This window comes from Ananas comosus, linkage group 14 (genome assembly GCF_001540865.1).
Source record: "Ananas comosus cultivar F153 linkage group 14, ASM154086v1, whole genome shotgun sequence".
NCBI classification, from domain to species: domain Eukaryota; kingdom Viridiplantae; phylum Streptophyta; class Magnoliopsida; order Poales; family Bromeliaceae; genus Ananas; species Ananas comosus.
In genome coordinates this window covers 6,922,629-6,943,981 of record NC_033634.1, presented here as the reverse complement: position 1 = coordinate 6,943,981, position 21,353 = coordinate 6,922,629, and the positions used below count along the sequence as shown (strand labels likewise).

Sequence of the window (21,353 nt, the reverse complement as noted above, 5' to 3'; positions counted from 1 at the left end):
GATGACAAGAATTTGCCAAGGCGTGGATAGCGACAAGGATGGCTATGATCCTCGAATGTAATTAGAGAGGAATTGAGACAGATAGAGGCACGAATTTAGAGAAAACGATAGAGAGAAGGGGTTGAGTCGAGAGATTGAGGTATGTAGGGGAGAGGATTTGGGAAGGAGAGGAGAGAGATGAATTAGGAAAGAAGCCACTAATTTCATTCATGTCCCCCTTCGTTTACAATTACTATCTTATCTAATCGCTAGTTTTAGTACAGAAATGTAAATTGCAGGAAGCTAAAGGATTGCATTGAAAAAGTGATTAGCTAAATAGTAGATGGGCTGTAATCGGGCCAATTTCGGAGATAGGTCGGATGTTCAGTATTAGTCCCTACCCAAGGCTTCCTCGGATCTGCCTGTGGTTGGATTTCTTCACCCACACCTGCTCCAATATGATGGAACCCGCTCCATTCCACATGTTTATTTACTTTAGTAGTCTCGCACTTTGACCAATAAAGATCCTGTCAGAACTCTATCTCTATCCTAACCTCTGCTCCGCCTTTCCCTTCGCTGCCCTGGGCGTTACACCTTTCTCCGCCCTGGATGTTACACCCTCTTCCCCTTAAATCGACCCTTGTCCTTAAGGGTCGAAGTCGGGAAACTGAGCATGTAGGTTCCAGTTGTCCTCCCAAGTTGCTTCGGCCTCTTCCAAGTTGCTCCATTTCACTAACACTTGGATTATCGCCTTGTTCCCTCTTCGGACCATCTTGCTGTCTAGAATTTTCTCTAGTTGCGCTAGAAGCTGGCCCCCATCGCCTACTAGGGGCATAGTGGGCATGATCTGAGTAGTTGAGGGAGTTCCCCGCTTGAGGAGAGAGACATGAAACACTGGGTGGATTTTTGAGCCTTCTGGAAGTTGCAACCAGTATACGACTGGGCCGATTCGAGCTACGATTTTGAATGGCCCATAGTATTTCGAGGTGAGTTTCAGGTTGCGCTGCAGCGCGATGCTACTCTAACGGTAAGAGCTTTAAGTATACCATCTCTCCCACTGCGTACTCTTTGTCCACCCTTTTTTTATCGGCGTTCTGTTTCATCATGTTTTTTGCTTCCCTGAGTCTTTCTCTGGTATCTATGTCAATTTTCCTCTCTCTTTTCTCCACTCTTCCACTGTCGGCTCGATGTCTATGTCCAGGTTAGCCACTGCATACACGGGTGAGGGGTACCTATATAAGGCTTGGAAAGGTGTCATCCCTAGGGAGAAGTGGTGGTTCGTATTGTACCACAACTGAGTCAGGGCCAACCACTTATGCCATCTATATAGGTATTGAAAGCTCATGCAACGTAAGTAGGTTTCCAAGCATCTGTTGACCCTCTCTATTTGTCCATCCGATCGAGGGTGGTAGGCGGTGCTCTGTTGGAAATCTAGTACTTACTCCGGTACTGGATTTTGTGAATCCGCAACCTGCTCCGATACCAACTATTGTTGATCTGGTGCCGATTGTTGGGATTCTGCAACGAAAGCGTCGAATTGGGTTTTTACTATAAACCCGTCACCTCAACAGAAGCTGATATAATCATAAAAGAGAGAAAACAACAAAACAGAAAATATACGAGTAAAATAAGATTCATTAAATAAGAGAAGATTACACCTGACTCCTTTTCTGCATAGAGTACCTACAAGCTGAGTCCTTTTTTTTTGAATCTCTCCTACCATTCTCTCGTCTTCTATAGTCTCAAAAGACATCTCTCTCATCCTGTGCACCCGTGCACAAGGTATACCAATGACCCGCGGCTACGAACGCCGCTCATGTCCTCTTGCACCCATGCATTAGGTGCATCCAAAATCATAACCATCTTGATCATGCCATATGGACGTGGGTAATCCGTACCGCCACCACCACCACCACCATAGTAATGGCACATATGCTATATTTATAGCTTATATCAAAAGCTACCCAAATCCTAATCTAATTAGATTTCTACTCTAATTAATATTTAAATCTTAATTTATCTCCAACAGATTTAAATATTAATCCTAATCCAATTAAGATTCAACTACAAATCTAACCAAATTCTAACATTCTCCACCTTGGTTGGATTTGTAGTTTTCAACCGTTGCGTTGAGCTCACCATGCAAGCTCTATCTTGAGCTTGTCTCCACTCGATGTCGTCGCATCCGTCGCTTTGTCTCGAGCGACTGCATCTCCGCGAACTTTTGAAACCCAAACTGCCTTCGCTTCCGTTCTGACTATGCTTCGGTTCAGAACGTACAAGTTCCTATGCTTGTTTGCATCGCACATGACCCTATCTAATTTTCGGACCCTCATAGCTCCACCTGAAGCCAAAAAATCGCAACCCTTCGAGTCCAATGTGCCTAACGCAGTCAAATTGTACTTTAACATCGATTGCTTCAAACGATTGGTAACACCGTGCATTACGTCGATCTTCTATAAAGATTGGTAATCCAATGATTTTACTTTGATCTCTCCCAAAGATCGGTAACCTTCGGCTTTGATACCAATTGTTGAGAATCCGGTACTCGCCTCGGTACCGAATTTTGTGAATCCGCAACCTGCTCCGATACTGACTGTTGTTGATCCGGTACCGATTGTTGCGATTCCGCAACGAAAGGTCGAATCAGATTTTTACCATAAACCCGTCTCCTCAGCAGAAGCTGATACAATCATAAAAGAGAGAAAACAACAAAACAGAAAATATGCGGGTAAAATAAGATTCATTAAATAAGAGAAGATTATACCTGACTTCTCTTCTGCATAGAGTAGCTACAACCCGAGTCCTCTTTTTTGAATCTCTCCTACCCTTATCTCATCTTCTATAATCTCATAAGACATCTCTCTCATCCTGTGCACCCATGCACAAGGTATACTAATGACCCACGGCTACGAACACTGCTCACATCCTCTTGTACCCATGCATTAGGTGCATCCAAAATCATGACCATCTTGGTCATGCCATATAGGTGTGGGTAATCCGTACCACCACCACCACCACCACAATAATAACACATATGCTATATTTATAGCTTATATCAAAAGCTACCCAAATTCTAATTCAATTAGATTTCTACTCTAATTAATATTGAAATCTTAATTTATCTCTAATAGATTTAAATATTAATTCTAATCCAATTAGAATTAAACTACAAATCTAACCAAATCCTAACATGCTCATCTGCAATTTTACTCCCAAACACCTGAAGAGGTCTTGTCACACTTGGCTTGTGAACACCTTGTCCCGATCCGATACGATGCCTTTCGATAGCCCATGTAGGCGGGAGACTGTATCTAGAAAGGCTCTCGCTACCTCCTGTGCAGTGTAATGGTGAGAGAGAGTGATGAAATGGGTGTATTTGGTGAGTCGGTCTACCACTACTAAGATGGTATCCTTGCCTTTGGATTTGGGTAGAGCCTCGATGAAATTCATGTTAATCTCTTGCCATACTTGTGATGGAATCTTCAAAGGTTGTAGTAGTCCCGCATAGGGAGTTCCATCAATTTTGTTCTTAATACAGACTTCGCACTCTTTGACCCTCTTCTTTATATCCTGTTTTATTCCCGGCCAGTAGAACAACTGTTTGGCTCTCTTATAAGTGTGGGTAATTCTAGAGTGCCATCCCAATGACAAAGCATGCATTTGTTCCATCAGCTTTAATCTTAGTTCCCTCTGTTTCTCCTACATAAATCATCTCTTCGTACTTAAGCACCTCCTGGTTATAAGTATAATCCGATTGAGATTTGGGACTTAGCAGCAGCTCTGTGGTAATCTGTTGTATTTGGGGATTCTCCTTATAACTTTCGGCCATTCTCTGTATACCAAAGTGGGAATTATAGCTGTGATGGCTTGATTGTGACATTTTTCTTGTTTTCTCCTAAATAGGGCATTCGCGGCCAAGTTTTCTCTTCCTTTCGTTTATTGTATAGTATAGTCTAACCCCATCGGCTTAATCATTCCTTTCTGCTGAATAGTCGTGGTGATCTTTTGCTTTAACAAGTATTTTAGGCTATCGTGGTCCATCTTTATTATAACAGGTTGGATACTGAGGCAATGCTTCCACTTTGTCACTGCCAACAGCACGATTAGGAATTCTTTCTCGTATGTCGACAACCCCATGTTCCTCGGGCAGATCGCCTTGCTGATATAGGCTATAGGCCGGCCTTTTTGTGTGAGTACTGCTCCAATTCCACTTCCACATGCATCCACTTCTATGGTAAAAGATTTATCATAGTTTGGCATTGCTAACATCGAGGCGGTGGTCATGGCTTCCTTGAGCCTCTCAAAGGCCTCCCTCACCTCGTCGTTCCACGTGAACTGGTCCTTCTTGAGTAATTCCGTGAGGGGTTTACTTATCCCCCCATAACCCTTTATAAACCTCCGATAGTATCCAGTGAGTCTCAAGAATCCTCGCAATTCTTTCACGGTGGCAGGTAGGGGCCAACTCTTCATGGCCTCTATTTTATCCAGATCTGTGGCAACTCCTTCTTTCAATATCAAGTGCCCTAAGTATTCTACCTACTTCTGCCTGAAGAAGCACATACTCCTTTTGGTGAATAAATGGTTCACTCTCAACACCTCGAGCACCTTCTCCAAGTGTCTTGCATGCTCCCACAATTCTTTACTGTACACAAGAATATCGTCAAAAAATACCAACACAAACTTTCTTAGGTAAGGTTTGAATACTTCATTCATAATAGCTTGAAATGTCGCGGGTGCATTTGTTAGCCTGAACGGCATAACCAGGAATTCATAGTGTCCTCGATGAGTTTTGAAGGCCGTCTTGTGCATGTCTTCGTTATCCATCATTACTTGGTGGTACCTGGACTTTAAGTCGATCTTGGAAAAGTATTTTGAGACTATTAACTCATCCAATAGATCATCTATTAGGGGTATCGGGTACTTGTCATTTACTATGGCCTTGTTCAACTATCGATAATCCACACAGAATGTCCAACTATTGTCTTTCTTCTTTACGAGAAGTACTGGGGATGCGTACGGGCGCGTGCTTGGCTGAATTATAGAAGCTCATAACATCTCCTTGATCTTCCTTTCTATCTCATTTTTCTGGTTGTGGCTGTATCGATAAGGTCGGATGTTAATAGATCCTGTCTCGGGGTGTAGAGGAATTTTGTGGTCTCGAACTTTTTTGGAGGGCAACTCTTTCGGTTCTTAAAATACTTCCTTATATTTATCAAGCACTAACTGATCTGTGGAGGTATTATAATTTCCTTCTCTGTGGCTTCAGTTGGGTAGTATTGCCCTGCGGCATAGCAATATCCCTCCATCCCGGCCTTGTACCACTACTTCACAGTTACGGACTTCAATTCTGCAGCCGCTGACTTCCCCCTAAACCTCTCTGTTATGGCCCTGAGTGTCATTTGTTTTCCTTCCTTCATGAATGATACGGAGTTGTCATTGTAGCCGAAGGTAACTTGTCCACACGTCTTCAACCAATCAATGCCAAGGATAATGCTTGAACTATCTAGCCTGATGACTCTTAATTCCGATTGGTATGTGTTCCCCTGCATAGTCCACTTAAAGTTGGCACACTTGTGCTTACTTATAACCTTGTGACCATTAGCCATGGTCACTATAAGGGGGGTAGTTGCACTCATGTTGGCCTCGACTTCTTTGGCCACTTGAAAGTCAATGAAGCTATGTGTGCTTCTTGTATCTATTAGAATGGTTAAGACCTTACCCTCCACCTTACCTTGTACCTTGATTGTGTCATGTGTATTTTGCCCGCTGAGTGTATGCACTAAGATGCCCATTTCTCCTCCTTCCTCCTCAGGAGCAGGTAAGTCCTTTTCCCCATCGGATTGTAGTAGCTGCTCATCAAATACTTCGTCGGGGGCTAGGTTGGCACAGATCTATAACAAGGTCCTGTTTTGACATTGATGACTCGACTGATATTTCTTCCCGCACTTGTAACACAGCCCAGCTGCTCTTCTTTATTCAAACAATTGCTTGCTAATCCCTTGCTACTGGTTTAAAGGTTTCTGGTGGTAAGGTTTTGACTCTCTATCTGCTGTGGCTGTCCTTTGGGTATTAATTCCCTAGGAAGGCATTGAACTAGCTTGGTAAGCGTCCATACTCTTCCTTAGAATGATGGACAATGCTTGCTCGTGTAATCTAGCTTGCTCATACACTTCATCGAGTGTTGTGGGACAAGATAAATCAATGAAAGGTATAAGCTCTTCTTTTAGTTCGCTTATATAACTCTCTATGAAGTGCCTCTCACTAAGAGCTGGGTTGAGATACAGCATCCTTGCTCTCAATTCTTCAAACCCCTCTTAGTATCTCTCGACTATGCAGGTCTGCGTCAATTTATTGAACTCCCTTATCATCCTTCCTATATCGAATCCTTTGAATCGCTTACATACAGCCGCCACGAGCTCTTCCCACTAATGTCTGGTTTGTTGATTAGGTAACCTTCTTTCCACCTGTAAGCTTTCCTAGCGAAATGCATTGTGGCGATCTCCACCCACTGCTGTTCAGGTACTTGGTAAATTCTGTAATATTGTTCGCATTTATTGCTCCACTCCCTCGGTTCTTCTCCATGGAAAGTTGGAAACTTGAATTTGAGATACGAAATGTGCTTGTTGAATCGGCCTTGGTGCTCCTCCATTTTTTCTTGCGGCCTGAAGGGATTCGGTAACAATCCTTTGCTCTTATTTCCCCCTGCAGTCTGGAATAAACTGTCCCCTTGCTGGGTATGAGCTGATTACCTTCCTTCCATGATGGTTATTGTGGCATTACTTGTCAATGTTTGGTTCGATGACTGTGGACTTAAGGATTGTTGCTGTATGGTAATTAACTTAAGTAATTGCTCATGCCTGCGGGCGTTTTCTTGGAGCATTATCTCATGTCGCCTGGCGGCCTTGATCTGCAGGGCTTCATACCTCTATTGACTCTCTTGCTGAATCTCATCTAATTATTGTGCTAATATACCAATCTTCTTGGTGCAGTCCACATTGAATTGTTGCAACTTTTTTTTCACCTTGTCGTTACACTCAACGGTCAGCTGTTGCATTCTCTCCTCAATGGCATGGACATGTTTATTTATCTCCCTCAATTTGGTGCCCTCCACCAGTTGGGTCTATTTTATAATTCTCTTGCTAGTATACTTGAATCGATTCTCACCTTTTCCCTTTATCTTTTACTGGCAACTATAATTCTCCAAGGTAACCTGGGATGCTATGCTGAGGCTCAGTCACTGTTCTCGTAGCCAATGGAACAGTGACTACGTTTCTTTCTCACCTTGGTACATTCCGCAGCCTTCAACTTGGGAATTCAACAATTCTCTTTAGAAAAATGGTGCAAACAGTGGGGAAGTTACATGGCCGTGGCATCGCCTCTCTGATACCAAATTGTAATATCTCGGACTTGTCGCAACCCGCCAATGAGGAAAATTTGCCGAGACGTAGATGGCGACAAGGATAATGGCAGTCCTCGAACGTAATTAGAGAGGAATTAAGACAGATAGAGGCAAGAATTTAGAGAAAATGGTAGAGAGAAAGGGTTGAGCCGAGAGACTGAGGTAGGGGAGAGGATTTGGGAAAGAGAGGAGAGATATGAATTGGGGAAGAAGCTACTAATTTCATTCATATCCCCCTTCGTTTACAATTACTATCTTATTTAATCTTTAATTTTAGTACTGAAATGTAAATTGCAGGAAGCTAAAGGATTTACATTGAAAAAGTGATTAGCTAAATAGTAGATGGGCTGGAATTGGGCCAATTTCGGAGATGGGCCGGGTGTTAAGTAGTCCCTGCCCAAGGCTTCCTCGGATCTGCCTGCGGTCGGATCTCTTCACTCGCGCCCGCTCCAATATGATGGAACCCACTCCACCCCACCTGTTTATTTACTTTAGTAATCTCGCCCTTTGACCAGTAAAGATCCTGTGGGAACTCCTCCATCCTATCCTAACCTCCGCTCCGTCTTTTCCCTTCTCCGCCCTGGGCGTTACACCCTTCTTCGCCCTGGGTGTTACAAATGAGTGCCAAGAAATCCTACAGCTCGAAACCTCTCAGCTTGTCAAGATCGATCATATGCTGTGGCTTTGTTGGCAGGGATGTGGAGGAGGGACGCTCTGGAACGCGAGAATGGGTTTTCGTCATGGAATTGGACAACAGCAGGTTGCACAGACAACCTGCATGGTGGGGCAAGCCGTGGGCATGGACGGCCCAGTTTGATGCTAACGGATGGCAAAACTCTGAAACAGACCACTCTCTACTCCACTTGGAGGGATGATTATCAGATTGTTGGATGCGTACTGCTAGCTTTTGAAACGACTTATCTTGAGTCTTCACAAATAGAACAGGCCAAAATTCTGGCTATCATAGGTAGCTAAATGAGATTCTGAGCCTCAAAGAAGCAACTTCAGTGTAAAGCGTTGGTGTTCGTTTGCTAACTGAAAATCCGTCGGGAAGAGATTTGCCGTCAAAAACATGATTGCAAGGAGCATACACCCATTAAACTACACGAAAAACAAAATATTGGTTTCCAAATTTAAGAGGCTCTCATTCACTATGATTACAATCCACTGATACATATTCACGCCACTCCAAATATATGATAAACATCGACACATCAACAGCTGTCCTAAATACTACACACACCATAACCGCAAATTCTAATGCATTCACATGATGAACTTCACCTGGAGCATACAAAGTTCGCTGTCACTGTAGCTCATATGAGGAAAAGGTGAAACCCAACTGCTGCCCATTGGAACACTTCAATTCGAGCTTCTGAAAGGGACTGCAAAGCAACGATCAAGAGATCATGATCAATGGTTCCCTTCTCTTACGACATTAACTTAAAAAGAATTACTTACATTTTCATACTTCCAAGTCTTGGGCCAAATACCAATTTTGTCCCCTTACATGAATCTTGACTTACTAGTCAATAACTTAGAAGACGTACCAACCAAAACGTATCGATATTAATTGTTTGACCACAGCGACGATGATAACTCAGCTGCTACTTGAGAGCTTTTGGCAAGAAACAACTACATGTACGATAATTTGGATGCAGTATAAATGCAAATTTTTATGTATTAAAACTGTAATTAAGATTTTCTACGATTTTTGGTCTTTTATGTGGCTTTTGAGTTTCATTCTCTTTTTGGGTTCCAACGATCAGTTTTAGACAGATTTTGATTGGTACACTGTCAAACTGTAGAGCCATAATGACAATCGACTTGCTCAACAGATTATTAAATTGTAAACCTATGCAAAATTTTAAAGTATAGGGGCTAAACTTGGTGTTTGGTCCAAACTTCAAGAATTGAAAGTGTAATTTGCCCTTATACAAATTAGGGTTGAATACTGGTATACCCTTCTAAAGTTAAAAAATAACTCATATATCCCTCCGAATTTTAAATTAATCTAAATACCCCTCTAAACTTGTAATACCTAATAAAAATGCCCTTCCAACAAGTATACGGCAATAACCAAATACTACAAACCCGCGAAATGGATGACCCCTAAGTGTAAGGCAGCAGAGTCCAACAAATATTTGGTAAGAGAAACAGTATGCCAAAAATGATCTCCAACAGGAGAAAAAAGATAAAAAAAATACTGTCCTATGATACCTGCTATTTGGGTCGTAATAGAAGCCACTAATGGAGCCATCACTACAAGAAAAGCAGACGTAGTAGAAACCTGCAATGGTTAATCCACAGTCTATTCCAACATTGACAAAGTATTGCTCCTTCCATCTCTGGAAAACAAGGATTACAAAGTGTTTTCAAGAAGGCTAACACTTAAAATGATTACCTGAAAGGAAAAGTGACCAATAATATACCATAAATATGTAGGGATAGTTGCTTAGGTCCAAAGATTTACCACCATCTGCCTCGATCTGACTCTACAGGGAAAAACAAGAGAAAATAATAAATAAGATATTTTCATATAGATAAAGATGTATAAATCAGTACTATGTATTTTACCAGAAGTGGGGTAAAAGATTGGAACTTAGACCAGTGTTTTATGTCATCCTCTGGCCTGTAGAATGAAAAGAATGAACTATTAGCCGACTAACATAAATAAATGTTCTTGTTCTTAAATAGATCTTGTAGTTCCATAATTCTGTTCGAAAAGCCGTAGTTTAGATTTCCTGAAATATTAGAAAGCACAAGAGATGCATACGTCGCTTCCCACTTGCCAGTGAAAAATGTGTAGTTCTTAGCATCCACTATTTCTCCCTCCCAGAATGTAACTACCTGAGAATACGGACACATAAAGACGTTGCACAGAATGATGATCTGAGAGCAACTAGATAATAAAATCAAATACCAAAGACACAAAGAGCTCTAGCAATACTATTCAAGTATAAAAGGATGGCTAAATTGGATGAAACCCCAACAGAAGTCCTGATCTCACTTGCCTCCCTGAGATATAAAGCCTATGCGTTTACATAATTACCCTGTTAAACTTCAAGATTTCATCATTTTGCATCCTATGTCAGTGTTGTGAAGGATGATGCGTATCACCATGCTCATGGGTCATTGGAGTAAACTGAAGATTCTAAACAATCAGGGGGATAATGCAAAAAATCATGATATTCTAGGGGATTTTCTGCATTTTGCCCGAAAAGGAACTAAAAAACAATTAAAGAACTGCTTACAGGTGTATCTGCTAAGGGCACATTGAGTGCTTCCATAGTACCACACAAATAACCATGTTCAAGATCACATCCATGTATTCGAACATTGACCTTCCATGCTTCATCCTTTTGAAAACTTGAAACATTCTGAGTTCCCGCAAAACACTGACAAATTAAACGTAACTCATTACGTGAAACAGCTCAAAGGAAACAGGATAAAACTCTGCCCTTACGAATATAACAGTATAGAAATTTACAATAATCGAAACCTAGAAAGAATAACGATAAAGAGAGTGTACAATCTCGCAGAAATAACAAAACATGATATAAATTATCTTTATAAAATTGATTTTTGGCCATATTTAGATTCATAGGGAGGAGGTCCCGAAATATGAAGAATGTCCAATAAAAGGACCATTTAAAACTATAATAATTAAGGAGCGGCCAGATCACCATATCCCTCTTCTCAATCTCAATCCTCAACGCTGTCTCATTGATGAGTATAAAACAAGAATTCCGGAAGATAGCTGTAACCTAACAATATACCTTCAAGGAGATTATTTAGAAAGTAAATAAATACAATGAGGTCCCTTTATATTGACCATCCTAACGCATATACTAGAACAGCAACTCCATTCATTAGCTTTCAACAAACTTAGTTAAGAAGACAACAACTTCGTGGTGAGTATAAAGCAAAGTAATAAACATAAATAGATTTAAAAATTTCAATCATATCTAACTGTGAGAAATGTTGAAGCACCATGCTTGCCATTGCATTCTATGGCTCAGCTATAACCTACACAACAATGTCACGGACCATTATACAACTAGTATCATGCATCAGCATAAACTGTTTGTTGTATCCCTTTTGCATAATTACATGCATATTCATGCTTCACGATAAGAGGAATGAAATCTGGTTTGAAGAAAAGAAAACAAAAATTCTTTGGCAAACACATGGATGCACAGAGGAAGAGAAAGAGATACAATTAAACAAACACAGATACACAGAGAGAGAGAGAGAGAGAGAGGTAAAAAGACTTTTCTCCAAGTTGATGATTCACCAAAAACAAATGGTCAATTAGATGAGTATTTGTCAAGAGATGAAACTGGAGATATCTGTTGGAAAACAATTAATGTAACAATATAGCAGAAGAAGCAAAATAAGATAAATTACTAGAGATCACTGCTCCCTTACGCCAAATACTATACTAATAAAAGAACCTCAATAAAGCTTGCATAAATATTGCATAACATGTTTATGTAGGTAGATCATGTAAAGGAAAATTTAAACATCACTTGCTGTTCATTTCGTCGTAAGTAGGATGATATCCACTTTGACATTGTGTCGATAGTAATTTACACTTGTTGATGACAAATTCAGTATCCAGAAGGTAAGAAACAGAGCTTTTAAGTGTGTAATGTGCTCCCATTTATACCATAGGGATAATGACAAAGAGCCGTATGAAGCACTGTCTTTTTACTTCAAATACTAGGATCAAAATACTCACCCTTCCAACACTCAATAGTGAACAGCTAGGAGGAGAAGCGTGCCCAGAATTTGGATCTTGCCCTGGAACAAACTTATATTCAGTATGGTATTACATGAGATTGATTCACTCAGCAAGAAATGGAGTTGCTAAATAAAGCACAAGCCAAAAGAAAAAGTTACAGGGAATATCACTAATCCAAAGTCAATGTTGGGTATGTCATACCAAGTAGCAAATGTACATATTTCTCAATGTAATTTGTTAAAAATATATAAAAACAAACAATGATTTTAATGAGGTTTCTTTAGCACTATATGAAGTTATAAACAGCAGTAAAATTCCCAAATATGAAGACGAGTTCAGTCATAAATATTTGTTCAGCGCCTTTATTAGATTAAACATTTCCTGAGAGAAGTGAATATATCTAAAAAAATTCTTTCACGAGACCACTTTTTTACTTCATTGTAAAACTAAACTGAAAATGTATAGAATATAGAATGTCAGTGTACCAAGAATAACTATAATGCTGTAAAACTGCCTCACACCTATATTTGGAGTGCTCAAGGTCAGTTGAAGAAGGGCTCACCAACTTGACCAGAGTTGGTTAGACCGAGTAATATACAGAATGCTCAATTTTGGACCAAAAATAAAGGAAGTGCGGGAGGCAAGAAACGTAAAGGAAAAAGAAAGAGAAAGGAAATAGGAGTAGAAAGAGAGAGGAAACAGCCACAGAAATCATCCTACAGAGGGAGCCCACAACCTCAAGGACCAAGACAGCTGATGTTCTAAGAGTGAGGTGATGAAATAAATGTGTTATAACTGGAGCAAGAGAGAGCGCTTGGCTTGAGACTGCTGGTCGTGAAGAAACAAGTATAAGGCAATGTGGCAACATCAAGCGAACATCAAGTAGAATATAATAGTGAAGAAGAATGGGATGCTCAAGCCTCCTTTATCATAACAAAGACCAGTGAATATTTTTATGTAGACGAGGTTTAGCCATTGAAACAGAAAGACCAAAAGCTGTTAATGCTGGAGAAGAGATAATTTTAGGTGACAAGGAGGAAGAGCCGTTGGAGAATAAAACATGCGGAGTAGATGTTCTAATCATATGATCGGTGATAAAGAAAAATTTCTCAGCATGACTGAGAATAAAACAGGAAGAGTGTTAATCACGGCTAACAACTCGAGACTGCCAATCATTTACATAAGAAAGACTGGCATCACACTGCTGTTTAGTTTGCCCCATGTACAACTAGAGAATGTCTAGCACCACTGTAACCGACATGTGTCTTTATATAGACGTGTGAGGCCTCTACTTCAAAGTAAGCATACGTAGTAGCGCAGTGACCGAGCCAATCACCAGCTACAAGTGTGAGATGAGTCTTGGTTGAGCCAGTGTTTGAATAACAGGCTAAAACTAGGGTGTGGGAATGAGATGTTAAGGTAGCGTCTGAATGAGAAGACTAGTGAGACAAGTCTCATATCACCTAGTGCCTGTGAGTATGCTTGAACCTGACAAGGACATCAAGGCTTAAGGGGGAAGGAATGTGATACCCCAGAATTTGGAATAGTCCTATATATAAGGTATAATAGGACTAAACCTCTTAATCCAGCTATAGCATTTTGAACGGTGGCTAGGCCTAAGAGGTTAACTAGTTTTCTTTTTCTTTTTCCTTTTTTTTTTTCTCTTCGTTTCTTGTTCATTAACAACCTTTAAACTTTTAATAAATTTGATTTGAGTTATTTTCATAAAATAAATTGGGAATTCATGAAAATTGACAACTTTGTTAACGACCAGTCATTGATAATTTAATGAAATTCAGAGTTCCATAAGATAAAAGATTAAATAATCAAAAAAGTTACATTTAGTAACGCAGCATTAAGTTTAACAAAATCTTCAATTTAACTTATGCGCATAACGTAAATAGTAAAACCAAAACCATGTGTCATACAGAAATTATAATATATGAGAAATAGTTGTTGTTCTCAATTGGGAAAGAAAAAAATTGACATTCAATTTATAAAAATTATTGTGTACAAAATATCATCCCACTACTTTTGGAATAACAACATTTACACTCCACACATAAACATATTCTATAAATATGCAACATTTTGAATTCAAATATTTTCTATGTGGAGTAATTGCCATACTTGACAGATTGCCATTCTTGAGTTTCCTCAATTGCCCATCATTTGAATGCTTGACATTAGTCGATAGTTTCTTGATTTTGGGGATTTAATTCAACCATAATTAGTTCCTTAATTTGATGATCTTGATTGGAGCATGATTCTCTATTACACCTCCTTAAGCTAATATGAGGTGTACACATCATTAGCTTGTCTTTGAGAAAATTGAATTGATGAGCAGACAGTCCTTTATTAAAGCAGTCAGCAATTTGATCTTGTGATGCCACACATTGAACATCAAGATCTTGTCGAAGAATCTTTTCTACTACAAAATGATAGTAAACTTTGATGTGTTTAGTTAGAGCATGAAAGATAGGATTATAGGCAAGTTGAAAAACACTAAAGGTGTCGCAATAAATAATAGGAGAAATATGTCAAGATCTTCAAGAAGCCAGCATACTCAAGAAAGCTTTGCAGTAGCGTGAACTAAAGAGCGATATTCGGCCTCCATACTAGAATGAGATACTGCAGACTACTTTTTAGCACACCAAGATACTAAACACGAACCAGGAGAAACAATAAATTCACTAGTAGCACCATAATCATCAGGATCTCCCAAGGGCATCCGAATGACATTGGAATAAGCCTAAATCAAGATTTCCTATTCCAATATTTAGTCCATGATTCACTTTTCATTTGAGAAATCGAAGGATTCGTTTCACAGATGTTAAGAAGTTGGTGCGTGTATAAATTGACAAGCCTGATTGACAGAGAAGGCTAAATCCGATCGCGTCATGGATAAATATTTAAGAACACCTACAATACTTTGATAGCACATTACATATTTAAGATAGGATCTCCTTCAATGAGTGAGAGCCTCTATAAGACGAAACCGGTGAAGTGCATGCTTTTGCACCATCCATATATGCTCTTATAAGATGATCAATTGAGTATTTGGATTGAGATAAAATGTACCTCGATGCGAAGAAAGTAATGGAGAGGACCGAGATCTTTCATTGCAAACTATGTGCCAAGTTCATAAATAAGATTATGAATAGAAGTTGAATTACTGCCAGTAATAATAGGGCCACTCATATGTATAAGAATAAGAATTCTATTATGAGAAATATGAATAAAAAGGAAGTATCAGCAGCGGCATTATTAATCCTAATGCCAATAATATGTTGCGAACAAGGTTGTAAATAGTGGATAACGGATATATAGTGTTTGGAGGGTCTCATAGCGGAAAGAGAATAGCGGATAGCATGCGACATAGCCGGTGCGACGAACCCATAACAGGTTTCACAAAAAACTACTTATGTTTTATTCCTTACAAAAAAAATACATATGATTTTAAAGAAAAGACAACTAATTCTAGTATTGTGAGCCTATACATATAAAAATCATTATTTGTAAGTAACTTCAAAATATTATGATTTAACAAAACAAAAGGACAAAAAACTAGAAAACCTATAATCCATTTACAGGGTTTGGATAATTTTATTTAACTTAATACCCAACCTAATAAGACATTTTGGGCTATTTGCAACTTTTAAGCTTTTGGGCCCACTTCGCTCGCTTTGACACCGCTTTATAGTGCCCGCTTTAGCGCACCCAACGCTGCTAAAGTGGCTGTTAACTCTAAATGTTATGGCGTAGTAGTAGCATAGTAACTCTGCTATAGCGGCTGATTTGGCGAGCATAGGGGCCGCTCTTTAAACATTGGTTGTGAAGTGCTGAAACGAAGTGCGAGGTGCCTGTTTTAGCCCATAAATTGATTTATGGAGCTTATAGACATGAGTTGGAGCAAGAGGATCAATAAAGCTCAGAGTTGTTGCATATACACTTCTTCTCATAAAATGCCATGCAAAAAATATTGTGCACATCTAATTAATGTATAGGTCACCCAAATGAACAACAATAGCCAACATGACTCTAATGGTTGAAGATTTGGCAACATAATTGAAGGTTTTATTGTAATCAAGCCCAGTTTGTTGATGATAACCTTTGGCTACCAAATAAGCCATACATCTTTCAAGGCTATCATCATCTTGTCGTTTTATTCTTTAAACGTAACGACATCCAACAACATTCATGCCAGAAGTAAAAGGGGAAAGAGACCATGTACCGTATTTTTATAATACATTAAATTTACTAGCCATTGCTTTTCTCCATGTGGCACTTTTCGAGGCTTGACTAAAACAAGTTGGCTTGACATCTATAGTAATGGCAAGTAGCACTTTAGGTAAGGGGTGGCGAGTGACTTTCAAACAATTGCTTTCTCTTAGTAATAAAGAACTTGGATCTATTTTGCATAGGATGAGAATTGGAATTAGCAACAGTATTATCGGTGGTCAACTGTTCTATTGAAGCGCCGTTTGCAATTTGTGAGGATAGGGAAATTAGATGGCCTAATGGAGATTGATTTGGTATTTCAGGTGAGGTGCTCGAGATTTCCTGGTTGGATGATTGGGTGGGTATAAATGCTTGTGAAAGGTTTGAGGATAAGAAAGATAGCCATGTATGAAGAATTCTCGTTGGTTTGAGATCCACTTTGGATACTGAACAAAGGGGCATTCGAAAGATAAGAAAAATTTTGATTCATAACAAAAACTACGTGATGAGAAAGATAAACACAGCATTAGAGGGATCAAGGCATCAATAATGTTTGTGGTCCAAAATATAGCCAACAAAAACACATTTTAATGATCAAAATAACTTATGTTGAGGGAAAATGCATAGCCATGGATAACATACAAAACCAAAAGCATTAAGACAAGAGTAGTTAGGTTTTGGGCAGAACATTTTTCCTTCAAGGAGAAATATTATTTAAATGTTTTGATGGCATCCTAATAACGAGAAAGATAGTTGCTCAAAACACATCTGCCCAATATTTAGAAGGCATGCAGGAATGAAAGAGAACAGAAAGTTCAGTTTCATTGATGTAGCAGTGTTTTCTTTAGGTAGTTCTATTTTGCTTACATATATGTGGGCAAGAAAACTAATGAGAAATTCATTTTTATGTATTTTACTCAGTATTCGTAAATCCTAATGCTTTTGATTTTTGGATCAAGTAAATTCTTAATATTGAGTTTGAAATCAATAGAGGCATCAAAAACATCAGATTTTGAATGTAAAGGAAAAAGGCATGAATATTGAGTAAAATCACCAACAATAATTAAATAATGTTTAAAGCCACTCATAGATAGAATAGGAGCAGGTCCCCAAACATCCATATGTAAAAGTTTCAAAGCAGAAGAAGATACAAAAGTAGAAGTAAAGCAAAGACAGTGACTTTTCGCAAGTTAACATGAGTTACAAACATTTATTTCTTTTATTGAACCTTTTAAAAAGATGTGTGAATGCACAAGAAAATGATGTAGAGTGGTGGTAGATGGATGGCCAAGCCTATGATGCCACACTGAAGAAGAAACTCTTTCACCAACAAAAGCAAAAGGGCTTGATTTATTCTAATCATTTTTGAAGGCTTTAAAGACATAATAGTCCATCTCACATGGCCCTTGGCAAAGCGTCTTCCCTGATTGTTTGTCTTTCACACAAAAATTATGAGAGTCAAATAGGAACTAGCAATTGTAATCTTTAAAATACTGGTTCACAGACACTAAATTGGTTGATATTTTAGGAACATGTAACAAGTTGTTTAAATGAAAAGGTTGAGATAGGGTATGGAGTTTAGATGAACAAGCGCGAAGAATTCGCAAACCATGTCCGTTTCCAACAGATATTTTGTTATTTCCATGATAGTTGGTGCAAATAGTAAGGTCGGATGGATAAGAGGTTAGGTTGTTGGTGACTCTAGTACCAGCATATTAAATCTGATCCGTGGAAGGAGAAGTTGTTGCCGCCGTTGCTTAAAGGCGATAAGGAGTACACCCTTGATACGCTAAATCCATTTGCTAATGACGGTCAAGTGCAATATGACCAATTAAATTGTAGATCTGGCAAGTAGGATGGGTGCCAACCAATAGCATATGTGTTGTTGTGGGAAGGTCGGCTACACGTAAGCCATGACCACCACGTCCTCATCCACATTCCCTGCCATTGTTAGTATTTTGTCCTTAGCCATAATTAGAGCCAAATTTGGTCTGTAAAGAATTGGTGCATGCAATGGAGGAAGGTTCATTAGTGATGGAGGAATGACGTTGACGTTGTTCCTCCAAAAGTAGTTCTTCGCTGGCTAAAATAGCATGGCTTTCTCAACAGTAGAAATAGAGGGACAAATGCGAATAAAGAGCCGAATAGGGTCATATTTCATGGAAAAACCATAACAATATGATGAAACAAATCATCGTCATAGACTGGTTTACCAGCTGCCACCAAGTTATCAAATATAGATTTTATTTTATTTATAAAATCGGCAAAAGTCATACCTCTCTCTTTGATAGTTTGAAATTGAGTAGTAAGCTGTGAAACATAAGCATACGAGAGAGAGGCATACTGACATTCCAGTGCAACCCAAACTTCACGAGAGGTTTACAACTTGACAACTTGAGCAAGTACACCTTTGACGAGGGTAAGTTGGATCCAAGTGAGTAGTTTTCTCATTCACTCTAAAACTTATCAAATCATGGGCAAAAAGAATGGGAAGAAACTGTTGTCGCCATAGCTAATCGTTGCCACAATCAAGCTTAATGGGAACTAAATTGCTAATATTGGCAATAATAAAGATGGTACTTACAGTGGAAGAAGAAGAAACAGAGTGATGCAGACCGAACCCGACCCGTCTCATCGCCCGAGTTTCAGGTCTATCAACGAAGGCGGCGCAAGTTGGCACCCGAACCCGCTATATGGATCTGAAGATTATTCTTGATTTACTCTGTTATTTTAAGATTTTCTTGTTAGGAATATTTGTTATATTTTCCTTTTAGATAAATCTCTAGTTAAGATTTTTTTCATTTATTTTCCTTTTAGATAAATCTCTAGTTGAGATTTTTTCTCGGATGTAATTAGGATATAAATAACCTACAAGGTTTTATGAAAAGGGACGATGATTATTGAATAATATTTTGAACTTTTCTTGCAAAGGTTTTTTGAGCGAAAGTTTTTTCCTGGAGGGTTTCCGGTTCTAGCGAGGTCCAGAGTTATAAGGTTATGTTGGATCTGAGTTCCTCTTAATTTTCTGCAAATTTCGACGACCTATTTGTGAGGTTTGGTTAAGATTTTAGAAAATAGAGAAATTTTTAGTGAGATGTGAGAGTTGTGTGATCAAGCCAGCAGGAAGAAGAAGAAGTTGGAGACGAGGGTTCTTGTGCACATCTCCCGAGGCGGCGTTGCTTGTCTTCTTGCACACATCAACCGGTTCCTGTGACCCACAAGCAGCAGCCTACATTGGATGAACCCGGTTCACATCACAAGCTAGTATTTCCTTCTATATCTCAATTTCCGCAAATTATCTATTGGTAATAAAAGCTTGGTCTATAGAATGTTTTGATTTCTAATTTTTTTCTTTCTCGTAAAAATTCGTAGACTTGTTTTATCGTCCCAAATTTCAAAAAATTGTTTAGTCTCTTTGATCTTGCAAGATACTTGATTATTATCGTTAGGCGAAATTCGATTACGCGGTATTTACAAGCATGACTAGGAGGACGTTGCAAATAGATTGTGGATGATCTGGACTAATCGCAATAGTTTAATCATGCACTTGCTGGATGTCGTATGGTACAATCTCCTATCTCATCAATTTTTCTTACTTAATTAATTTTCTTTTCGAACGTTCTTTTCTTTAAAATAAAAAAATAAAAAAATTGCTTGTTTAATTTTATCTCTGCAAAATATTTTGCCTACCACATCTAAGTAGTATTTACTTGTAGGATAGGTTTAACCCGTCCTGCATCACAGAGGAAACGGAGGAAGCAGAAGTAGCCATTAGAACGAATAAGATGACCATGTCTTATGGCTGATACCATAAAGAATTTTTTTTGAGAGAGAATTTTAACTTTTTTTTTTTTGAGAGATACCATAAACAAATTATAATATGTAAAAAATGGTTGTCGATCTTGTCTAAGAACACACAAAACCAACATTCAGTTTATAAATTGATTGAGTATTTTTGGGATTAAAAGTTTTACATTTTATATAAACACATTATATAAATATGAAACATTTGAAAATATTTTCTATTTGAAGTAGTTGCCATGTTTGAGATATTTGAATACTTGTCATAGTTGGTAGTCTCTAGATTCGGAGATTTAATTCAACCATAATTGATTCCTTAAGTTTATGATCTTGATTGGAGCATAATTCACCATTATGTCAATCAAAAGTAAAACAGTTAAAGAGTTTTATTTCGTAAGGGCATATCGCTGAGAACGTCTCCATAGATTTTCGCACTTCCCCTGAGAGAGACTTAACCAATTTACACACGATTTGTAAAGATAATAGCGGATCAGAGACGATTACCAGGTAAAATCCACAGCATAAGATTTATGCCGAAAAATCAAATCATCCGAATCTTCAAAAAAGCAGATGAGTTCGCAGTGAAATCAACTCAAAGATCAAATTTGATCGCTACGGCACTAAAATGACAAAGCAATAAACGGTCTTGCTCTTCTTCTACTGATCAAATCGCAATAATTTCCATAGAAAATTGCAAAATACGAAATAATCGATGCTAATAGAAGAAGGAGAAAGGGAGAGAGAGCGAGCGAGGAAAAGAGAAGGAGAAACCCTAACCGGAGGATTGGGAGGGGGAGGAGCTCTCGACTACCCTCACAGGCATCTCTGGTCACGCATTCCAAAGGCAGAGTCGACGAGCGAGGACACCGGAGTTTTAATTATATTTTTATTTTTATATTATTTTATTAGTCTAATTATTAATTAATAAATATAAATAAAAAAATAATTTAATTAATTTAAATAAAAATAATATAAATTGGTATACATACTACGTAAATTTTTATTAGAACTTATTAGTAACTAAATTACTTTATATGGACATATTTGACAAATAAATCAATAAAATAACAAAAATAGAATATAAAGAAGATATTGTTCTATACACTACTGTATAAGAAAATCTTATATGTCGTCCTTGTAAAATCCTATTATTAAAATTAAAATTCTATAATTTTTTATACATAGAATTTTATATAATTTAAA

At 38.4% G+C, this 21,353-nt stretch overlaps 2 protein-coding genes across 2 annotated transcripts in view; one reads left to right on the top strand and one right to left on the bottom strand.

Moving 5' to 3' along the window:
- LOC109720759 (protein plastid transcriptionally active 16, chloroplastic-like) overlaps positions 1 to 11,643 on the top strand; it is a 32,300-nt gene extending 20,657 nt beyond the window's left edge. Inside the window, exon 6 of the mRNA XM_020248068.1 lies at positions 11,624 to 11,643. The gene's annotated coding sequence lies outside the window, so the exon portion shown is untranslated. The remainder of the gene's footprint in view (positions 1 to 11,623) is intronic.
- LOC109720762 (glucose-induced degradation protein 4 homolog) lies at positions 8,478 to 21,028 on the bottom strand. The gene is made up of 8 exons (XM_020248070.1): positions 20,928 to 21,028; positions 12,126 to 12,187; positions 10,636 to 10,779; positions 10,158 to 10,231; positions 9,959 to 10,013; positions 9,814 to 9,876; positions 9,602 to 9,729; positions 8,478 to 8,766 (listed from the first exon to the last, which is right to left on the bottom strand). The coding sequence occupies exons 1-8, from the start codon at positions 20,971 to 20,973 to the stop codon at positions 8,688 to 8,690; spliced, it is 651 nt and encodes a 216-aa protein (XP_020103659.1). The 5' UTR covers positions 20,974 to 21,028; the 3' UTR covers positions 8,478 to 8,687.